General features: G+C 40.1%; 1 protein-coding gene across 1 annotated transcript in view; it reads left to right on the forward strand.

The window, feature by feature from the left end:
• SDHA (succinate dehydrogenase complex flavoprotein subunit A) overlaps nucleotides 1-9,899 on the forward strand; it is a 41,465-nt gene extending 31,566 nt beyond the window's left edge. The window contains exons 13-15 of the mRNA XM_081971256.1: nucleotides 2,509-2,639; nucleotides 5,528-5,641; nucleotides 8,995-9,899. Coding sequence (XP_081827382.1) covers nucleotides 2,509-2,639; nucleotides 5,528-5,641; nucleotides 8,995-9,081 — 332 coding nt within the window. The 3' untranslated portion in view covers nucleotides 9,082-9,899. The remainder of the gene's footprint in view (nucleotides 1-2,508; nucleotides 2,640-5,527; nucleotides 5,642-8,994) is intronic.
• The last annotated feature ends 1,013 nt before the right edge of the window (nucleotides 9,900-10,912 follow it).

Consider the following 10,912-nt stretch of genomic DNA (forward strand, 5'->3'; position numbering starts at 1 on the left):
TTAAAGATATAAAGTAGTAGTTTCCAATCTTCAGAGAAGTTATAAGTACAATTATATTTTAGCATCTCTAACATTATGTCATGACTCTCTTCTTTCTATAATCTATTCTGTATAATCATCAAAAACTTTAAATCTTAAATTCATTTTTTCTTTTTTATGCAAAAAGTCCATAAGGGATTTTCAGTCATCACTAAACATAGATATTGTCTTTTATTTAACCAAACAAGTCAGGTTAGCCATTACAGCAAGTTCTGTCATCTCCACCAACTGTTTCTCTATTATAGGTGTTGCAGATAAAGATCTTTGTGCATTCAGTAATCTTGTGGCTGTTATCAAATGTTATCAATTATAAAAACAATGTTCCATCCTCTGAATCTCTGCATTTGAGTCCCATATTTTCTAATCTTTTTACGTCCACCAAGCATGATAAAATTATCCTTGTTCTTATTTCCGGCATAAATTTGAAGTGCACTTATGTATACTAGATAATCTTTTTAGTATTATATACAACAGTATATCATTGAATAAAAATTCTCTTTATAACAATATAAATTTTATCCTTTCAACCACATATTTCCCCATCATTCCCATTTGTATATTATAATCAATGCCTTTAGTCCACTGTATCATATATTCCTCAACCTTTTCATATTGTTTCAAATTGGAATAAACCACATATTTTAGCAACTATACTTTATCCTTGTTCCAGATATCTTAATAAACAAAACTTTTTACGGTATTCATTGCTGATTTCCTTTTTTAAGAGCAAAAATGGAAAAGGCAGAGGCTGAGATGGGACAAGGACCGGGTCAGGAAGTACACCAGCTCAGTCACCAATAAAGCAGAATATTTGTAACTCAAGGTTGAAATGAGGGATCCTTGATGCTCTCTGAGCTTGGTTGTTTTCTTGCAGTCATCTTATTACCCAAACTAGGTAATACCATTAGTGCTCATGATGATGTTACCTAGTTTGCGTAATGAAACTTCTACAAGAAAACAATCAAGCTCGGAGAGCACCAGGGATCCCTGTCACAAGTCAGGGAGGAATATCTGTAGAAGAAATGAGTATAACTTACACCACGTAGAGCTTTGGTAGCTGGGCTGTGGCTGCTCCAGGTCATAGTCTGCAGTTTGCAACTGTCTCACTTTTGCATACCACTCAGGAGGAGCAACCCCTTATAGAAAAACAGCTATTTTGCAACACCACAGGCAGGAGGTGGCAGTGAGTTACTTCAAGGCCCAGCAGGCAAAAGCGGTATGCACTTGGAAATGTTTAGCAGAAAATCCAGTATTTGGGACGGCAATGCTACTGTCCACGTTGAGGAAGAAGAGAGAGATGACAAAGGTCAGCTGGGGATGGCAGTGGGTAAGTAGTGGTAGCGTACAGGATGTCCAAAAGGGAAGAGACGAGGTGAGATAGGCAGGGATCACAAAGGCCTTGCCAATTATGGCAGATTGTGAAGTTCAACTGGGGCAGTGGAGAGTGACAGGTGGCTGAATGCAGAGTGGCCAAAATGGCAGAGCTGGAAGGATATAGCAGAGGGAGGGAGTTGAAATGTATCCTTGGCAGCCCATCTCCATTTATGACCGTATGGCAATGTTTCAGATTGGGTCATGTGATTACTTGCTTTATAATTGTTATGACTTACTATTATAATTTGCGGACTTAATTACAGTTGTAAGTTGTTTACAGTCTTAGCACAGTAACCTTAAATTACAGAAAACAGATTCTGGTTCAAAGTTTAGCAAAATAGTGGGACCAATTACTAAAAAAGTATGATAGGTTTGTCTTTGTTGCAGATATTTAAACAGAAGTTAAGCAACCAACTGCTCATGTTGCTTTAATTTAGATTCCTCCAGTCCTGATTAGGGTTAAAATCAGTGACTTATAGAGCTTCTTCCAATCCTGATTTGTAGAAAATTCTAAAAATAAAGTAAGTTCTGGCAGGAAGGGCTGAAATTATAATTTATGCAAATTGAAGGTATTTGTGCAAATATGTTAATACTCTTTTTTATTCATTGGAAAATTATTTTAAGAATGGTTTCTACTCATTTTCATGGCAATTACTCAATCTATTTTGGTATTGGGTGAGTTGTAAGTACTGCAATGTAAATCAGCAAATGTGGCACTATAGAAATGAAATCTGAGGCAATCTACAAAGCTGCAACTTTGTTTTCCTTGCCTGCTGCTGCTTTTCATGCACTGACATATTGTAACTTGTTTCTACACTATTGATTTGGAAAGCTACTCGCTTTTGGAAATTTTTGGTTTTCTTTCTTGCAACCTATGAGAAATTCACAATTCATTTCCTTACTCAGAAGTATACCTTGTGTTCAACATTTATTGTTAAATATCTTTATCAAGCTATATTTGAGTCTTAAAGAAGTGTTAAGTTTCTTTCTGCTTTCTGTGATAGTACCATTAAATTATACCAAGAGAAGAATCTGGTGAAGTTCTTTCTTCCTATAATTTCTAAAACTGCTCCATACTTTTTGTTGTACTTGTAGGTGTTGTTTGGAATACTGACTTGGTAGAGACTTTGGAACTACAAAATCTCATGCTGTGTGCTTTACAAACCATTTATGGAGCAGAAGCTCGAAAAGAGTCACGTGGAGCTCATGCTAGGGAGGACTATAAGGTACATATTTATTTAGAAGTTATTTCTTCAATTGCTAAAAATAAATACTCTTAGCATAGGCAAGATAAAGTTTGTACTTTTTATAAAGTTATCCTCAAAACCTATTTCTCTGTCAAATAAGCTTTACTTATATTGCATTTAATAGCTTAAGAAAGTGTCTAAACAGGCTGTTTTTATCACTAAAATTATAAAAATACATAATGTCATTATTTGATCAATTTTATGTGTTTCACATTTCTTAGAAGGGTATTCTTTCGTGAAATGGTACAGACCATCGACAAGGAGAATGTGGCTGTCTTCCATGTTTTCCCAAGAAGACATTTATTATAGAAAAAATCTACAAACTTATTTTGTAACCTCTAACTAAACATGTATGCATGAATGTCTGTATGAATCAATCTATCTATCTATCTATCTATCTATCTATCTATCTATCTATCTATCTATCTATCTATCTATCCATCCATCCATTCATCCATCCATCCATCTATCATGTACCCATCCATCCATCCTGTCACAAAGGTACCATTTAGCTACTTCGAAGTTATGTTGGTTTCTGTTGCTGCTACATGCATTTCCTTGCCCAGTTTCTCCCCTCCCTCTCTATTGAGAGATGAAGGGAAGATGCTTCACTAGCTGCTTTACTTGGAACACTTACATTAGCAATAGCACTTAGATTTGCATACCATCCCATAGTGCTTTACAGCACTCCCTGGAGGTTTACAGTGTGACTGTAATGGAGCCTGATCCAGTCCTCATATTGCTCCCAACAATCTGGATCCTCATTTTACTGACTTCAGAAGGATAGAAGGCAGAGTCAACCTTGAGCCCTGTCAGGATCAAACTCCAGGCTGTGGGCAAGCTTGCCTGCAATACTGCATTCTAACCACTATACCACCAGGGCTTCTACATCCTGTGATAATGTAAATAGTCCTTGTGATGTGACTAATGGAGCCTGATCCAGCCCTCCAAAGGCTTTCCGCACCTTCGAGACATCCTCATGCTCTGCTTCCTTCCTCTTGGATTCCCACAGATCTTTTCCCATGACCATCAGGTTCCCCAAGTCTTAGGCTGGATTCCTACCCCACCAGGCCAAATATCCTCCTCTAACCTACCTTTGAAGCAATGGAACAGGTTGCTTTGCCACTCATGATTCCTGAATCTTGCTGCTCTGATGAGTCTCATTAAGACAGCAGAATGGAATGGTTTGTCCCTCATAAGCTTCTACAAGCAAATGGAGGCAAAATTGAGCTGTTTCTGTGTTGGCCTTGCAAACCCCTACATTTTTCTATATTAATGAGGTTGCACAATACTGCAGAGAACTTCTGAAAACAGTAGAAAGTTTCTATGAAGCTATACAAACTGTATTAATGCAACAAAATAGAGTGATTTGTCCCTGGGCCACACAGCGGTGACTCAAAAATAGCTGCCATTTTGTCCCCACCCATTTCTGGGTGGGGATGAAATGGCAGTCACAAGACAAATTCCCAGATGTTGAGACTGTGGAAAGTGCAGAGAAGAGCAACAAAGATGATTAGGTGACTGGAGGTTGAAGCATACAATGAACAGTTGTGGGAACTGGGTATGTCTGGTCGAATGAGAAGGACTACAGGTAATATGAAAGCAATCTTCCAGTATATGAGAGGTTGTCACAGAAAAAAGAAGGTTGTCATTTTCCAATGCACCAGATAAGAAATAACAGATACAAGTTTATCAAAGAGTGATCCAACCTAGACTTATTGAGAAATTTCCTGTCAGTGAGAATAGTAAATCAGTGGAACAGCTTGCCTCCAGAAATTATGGGTGTTCCATCACTGGAGATTTTTAAGAAGAGACTGGACATTATCCAGAATGGTATAGGGCAGGGATGGCGAACCTGTGGCACGCGGAGCCATTTGTCAGGGCATGTGAGGCGCTGCCCTGTCAGCTGGCCAGCGCACATGAGTTCACCCTTTTTTAAAGCCATTTTTCGCCCTCCCCAGGCTCCAGAGGCTTTATAGGAGCCTGGGGAGGGTGAAAAGAGCCTCCCCCTCCCCCTCTCCCCGGAGGCCCTCTGGAGGCTTCATGGGCTTCCCTAAAGCCTCCGGAGCGCAAAAAACTGGCCCTACGGGCAAACCGGAAGTTTGGCAACTGACTTCCTGTTTGCTCGGAGGGTCATTTTGACTGCCCCAGAGGCTTCAGGGAAGCCTCTTGAAGGTCCCTGAAGCCTCTGGAGCACTTAAAACGACCCTCCGAGCAAACTGGAAGTGACTTCCGGTTTGCTCGGAAGGTCATTTTGAGCGTTCCAAAGGCTTCAGGGAAGCCTGTTGATGGTCCCTGAAGCCTTCGAAGCGCTTAAAACGACCCTCCGAGCAAACCAGAAGTGACTTCCAGTTTGCTCGGGGGGGGGGTCATTTTGAGTTCTCCGAAGGCTTCAGGGAATCGTCCTGAAGGTCCCTGAAGCCTCCGGAGGGCTTCCGGGGGGGGGGGGGAGGCTGTTTTCTCCTCCCCATGCTCCTATAAAGCCTCTGGAGCTTGGGGAGGGCGAAAAAAACATGCAAAAATGGGGGGTCCCGCATTGATTATTGGTGCGGCACGCCTGCACACAACCCCCCTGTGCTCCCCCCACTTATGGCACACGAGCCAAAAAAGGTTCGCGATCGTGGTATAGGGTGTGAGCAGGGCATTAGACTAGAAGACTTTCATGGTCCCTTCCAATTCTGGTATTGTAAAACAGGACTGAGTTATTTAATTAGCAGACACTTGAATCTATTATCAGTGTGAGGGCCAACATTTATATTTACCATTTAAGATGTGTTAAGCTAGTTAAGTTGTTTTGAAACATTCCTGATCTTATCTGAATGTGAGTTTTAAACATAATATACCCTCACTTGTATTTTATATTCTAGGTTAGGGTAGATGAATATGATTATTCTAAACCAATTCCAGGACAGCAGAAGAAACCATTTGAGCAGCATTGGAGAAAACACACACTATCTTATGTAGATGTGAAGACCGGAAAGGTATAAAATATTTCCTTAATTTTAATATTTATTTAGTTGTATGCTACTTCTAGTAACACTGATCTTGAAATGAATGATTAAACAAATTATTAGAAATAATAGAGACTATTGTGCTTGAAATATTTATATGTATGTCTTGCTTTTCCCTGAGAAATCAGAGCCTCAACTATATCTTTTTTCATCTTTCCTTTTGTTTTTTTGAATAGTGAGGTTCCCTGGTAGAGAAGGTATAAGCTAAAGATTACTATGTGAACTTCCTTGCATAATTGGATCTAGACTAGGAATTAGCAACCACATAGGGCAGTGGTCCCCAACCTTTTGAATGCCAGGGACCAATTCTATGGCGAGTGGTTTTTCTGCAGTCTGAGGGGCATGGTTTTGTACACTGCCTGGATTTTGTGCATGCACGGATGGAGCTTGACATAGATAATAGAGGCCATGTCTGGGGGTGGATGGCGAGCTGATATCTCCCTTTGTATCAGATGAATACACTGATGTTGTAAGTATTTGTAATAGAATTATAGACATGAATTTTGTTTTAGGACCACAGTAGGTCAGATAGTCCACAGTAGATCAGATACAGGTAGTCCTCACTTAACATACATTCAGTCAGGAACCATTCAAAGTTACAACTAGTATTCAAAGTTATCGCTGTTGTATCATCTGCTGGATAATGGGAAAATGTGGGCATTTGGCAATCAGCCCATATTTATAATCACAGTGTGCATTCAGTGCTTCCAACCCACGTATTTTCCCCCATGTCTACTTTTCAATCTGTCTCTGTCAACCCTTTCAATCCCAGCTGACCTTCATTGTCACTGCTCCCACTGCTGGGCACACCCCTAGAACATGTGGAAAGGAGCCTTGTTTGCTGAAGACAGTTTGCTGGGCAGGAGATGGGACAGAGCCAGCAACTTGTATAAGGCAGGAAAAGTGGGAAGTCCTCACCTAACAATTGTACTTTTCCTTTTCTAATAACTACATTGAGATGACTGGAACTCTAATCGCTAAGCAACATAGTTATGAAATGTGTCACTTAATTACTATTTTTTTAGCAACATAAATTCCAGTCCCAATTAAGGTAATTAAATGAGGCCTACCTATATTTCATATTGGGACTACAAGCTGGATGATTTGTAGTGACAGACCGGGTCCAGACTATAGGCCAGTGATGGCGAACCTATGGCACCCGTGCCACAGGTGGCACGCGGAGCCATTTGTCAGGGCACGCGAGGCACTGCTCTGTCAGCTGGCCAGCATGCATGCGCGCACTGGCCAACTGAGTTTGGCCTTTTTTAAAGCCATTTTTCACCCTCCCCAGGCTCCAGAGACTTTATAGGAGCCTGGGAGGGCGAAAAGAGCCTCCCCCGCCCACTCTGTAGGCTTCATGAGTTTCCCTGAAGCCTCCGGAGCGCAAAAAAACAGCCATATGGGCAAACCGGAAGTTCAGGAACGGACTTCCAGTTTGCTCGGAGGGTCGTTTTGAGCACTCCAAAAGCTTCAGGGAAGCCCCTTGAAGGTCCCTGAAGCCTTCGGAGTGCTTAAAACGACCCTCTGAGCAAACCGGAAGTGAGTTCCGGTTTGCTAGGAGAGTTGTTTTGACTGCTTCGGAGGCTTCAGGGAAGCCTCCTGAAGGTCCCTGAAGCCTCCAGAGGGCTTCGGGGGAGGTCGGGGGGGCTGTTTTCGCCCTCCCAATGCTCCTATAAAGCCTCTGGAGCCTGGGGAGGGCGAAAAGAGCATGCAAAAATGGGGGGTCGCACCTGTAGTGCGCGCATGCGCACTGGGGGGGTCACGCATTGCATTATGTGTGCGGCACTCCTGCACACAACCCCCCTGCGCTCCCCCCACTTATGGCATGCGAGCCAAAAAAGATTTGCCATTGCTGCTATAGGCCATAGGTAACCAACCCCTAGTTTGGACCATCATTATATCAAAATACTGTCATATTGTATATAATCTTGCCTTTCCAAAGTCACCAGTGTGGCTTACAATACAAATAGTCTTCGCTTAAGTATTATAGTTGGGCGTCACATTTTAATTATAATTAATTGTAGTTGTTAATCAGGTCACATGATATCACTTGATTTTACTACTATTACTATTGTCATAAAGTGAGTCACTATAGAGATATAGAGTAAGAAAATCATGTAGTCAATAAGCTGATCCATTCCACTGAATGGGCATTTTTTGCTGGAAAACAACAAAATAGCCCACTGGATATTGCAGTCATATGACTGTTAGTCTCTGCAACCAGTCTTGAATGCAAGCCAATTGCCAAGCACTCTAAGTACGATCATGTGGCTGCAGGGGGATGGGTGCAACGATTGTAACTTTGAGGATGGGTTGTAAGTAACTTTTTGTTGAATCCATTATAATTTTGGTCAATAAGTGATCATCATTAAATGAGGATTACCTGTACTCCTAGCCTTACTTTAAATAACAATTTCTAATGCACTGGTACTTCAACATTCAACTGCTTCAAAACTCTTTGCGTTTGGTACGCAACACATTTTCATGTGAAAATGTCCTAGTATTCAGAGTATTTTGGTACTCTACACACTGTAAAAGGAAATAGGGGACAGCTTCAAAGGTTGGACAAGAAATTGACCATACTGCAAAAGTCACTGATATAGGAAAAGTGGCAGATAGGAAGTCCTTCCCAGCTAGAACAAAGGACCACATAAATTGGTTTGTTTAGGACTTGTTGTGCCTCCCTGAACCAATTAAGGACAAGTACTGAGCACTGTACGTGATTCTTGGGTATTTGCTAGATTAGGAAATTAAAATCTAATCTAGTAGGACTGGAGATTGGGATAAAAGCCTCTTTATTCATGCTGCAGGAGGTTAAATAAAATGGTCCTGCTTAGATGGTATTTATTAAAGGGACTGATGCTAAGTGAACAGCATCTTATGTATTTCTGACTCCACACAACTAGAGATATATGTAGAAGTATCTTGGTTTGGCTTCAATAGTCTATATGTTTACTAAGCCACTTTATAGCATAGGTAAAACTTACATTGGTGTATGATCTGGAAACTGAAGGTTCACAAAAGGTTAAATATGACCTGTTTGAATTAAAATTTTGCTATGTAAGAATTTGTGCTACTTAATTACAGAAGTAAAAAATACAATTTCAGCATGAATGTGGCAATATTTGATTTATAGACAGGATTTCTTTCATATAATGTTTTTCATATAAATAAATTTTAAATAATTATGGTAATAAATCAGAATAAATTGTAAATGTGTTAATATCAATGTAAATCATAAAATTTGAATTTTGGCAAGGTAAAATGAAAGATAAAATATTAATAGTACTTTATTAATAAGATGAATCTTTATTTTTTTAAAGGTTTCCTTGGATTATAGACCTGTAATAGATCACACCTTGAATGAAGAAGATTGTGCTACAGTTCCACCAGCCATTCGGTCCTATTAGTTATTTTGATTTGAAGTTTTGCTTTTAATGCATACGCAAACATACCAGGCAAACGTTATCCATTGTAGTAGATAAAAATAGCATGTTAATTTAAACCATTCGAAATCCAAAATCTGCTCTAATTTTATGCTTGATGTGTGAGAAAACTTAGTTTTGAGACATGAGCTATATATTGCAATATCAAAATGCTTATTGTTGCATACATTTTTTTTCATCTTCCTGTAATAAATTTCTAGTGTGTATGTTAAGAAACTATGTGCATGTGATGGAAATTAGAGGTTTTTATTAAATGTAAGAGCACCATAAAGATCAGCAATGTAGAGTATAATTTAATAGATTGACTTGTGCTTACATAAATTTATTACTGCATTGTAACTTTTAGTAACTACATGGCATTTAAAATGTAATTGCTGAAGTCATTATGATTATGAATGTTACTTCAAATTGGCTTTTCTTGTTTATTACAAGCTCTAAAACTACTTTATCCTTTTCATTTTAGTGAGGTATTAAAAGAAAATGGGTGTTTTTGGGGAAAAAATCCAGATCAATAAGATAAATAAAGATAAATTGATAACTATTGTGTCAGATCTGCCATCTTCAGCTTCTATGCTTTGCTGGCATCCTAGTAGGGAGGGAAGAGGGGACAATGGAATGTAGAGAGTAGCGATGAGCAGGAAGAGGGGGTGAAAGCTCTGACAACAACAGAGGTGTGAGAATTGGCATGTTCAAGGACACCTGGCCTGGGAAAAGTATGTGAAACTGTACCTGTTTACCGGTTTCAGCTGTGGCTCAATAGAAATAAAGGCAAAGTGTAGGTATTTGCCTCGCTAATCATTTATTCAGCTGGATAAAGGCAGGTCCCTAAAAGCAAGCGGGAACCCTGAACACACTGTGACACTCATATATTTGCTAAATTATCTATTTCATCACCCAGAAGAACTGGCGTACTCCAGTCTAGGTAAGATAAAGAAGTACAGAAATATCTACAAGAGAAATAGTAATCCTCCTCCCTTGGAGATATTTCAAGGACATTTGGTGTCAGAGACATTGGGTGTTTCCCAAGGAAATTTCCATGACAGAAAGGCCTGCTGAGGCAACGGTGCCATCCATCCATATGCTCCCTTAAGGCTGTCAATAGCATCAGATTTCTGGTCAACACACCAAGTGATATCAACCATCCAAGCTGTTCCCAAAACACCTAAATGCCACACCATTGGACAGGGATGGACTGTCAAGGGGAGGAGGGACAAGGAAAAGGGGGGGATGTAACATTTTGTATGGAAATTTTCAAATGTAGCCTTTTTTGCTGCAACCACCACCTTAGTAAAAGACCCTATCACTTCAACCAAATGGAGTTGAGAGTCTTTCTTTCCTAGAGTCCTGAACTGAGGCAGGCCCAACATTAGACAAGATCTGCAGTAGTGGTCATCCTGGAGAAAAGCTACTGCCATGGGGACCATGCAAACAATGTCAGCTCACAAGAGTGACTAGGAGGAAAATGAAGCATACTGGGAAACTGGCATGACCCCACTGCTGAGCAGACCCTCTGAAATGTTTGGGAGAGTGTTCTGACCCAACCTTTACAAGTAGTGATGAAATGTTTACTCACAAGTAAGACCCCTTTTTATAACAGGGAAGTCCCAGTCTTCTTCACAATTCAAAAAGAAAGAAAGAAAGAAGTCCAAACAAACCTTGGTTTATCCAATAAATCCAAATTGCTTCTATACTAGAATGGTTGTCTGTGACAACTGGCCACTCCCAGACCTCTCCTATTTATTTCCCAACCACAGAGGGGCTGGTTATCGTCTCCATCTGTCTCTCCTCGAGAGTC

The sequence above is a fragment of the Natrix helvetica genome (assembly GCF_964273705.1).
Source record: "Natrix helvetica genome assembly, chromosome: Z".
NCBI lineage: Eukaryota > Metazoa > Chordata > Lepidosauria > Squamata > Natricidae > Natrix > Natrix helvetica.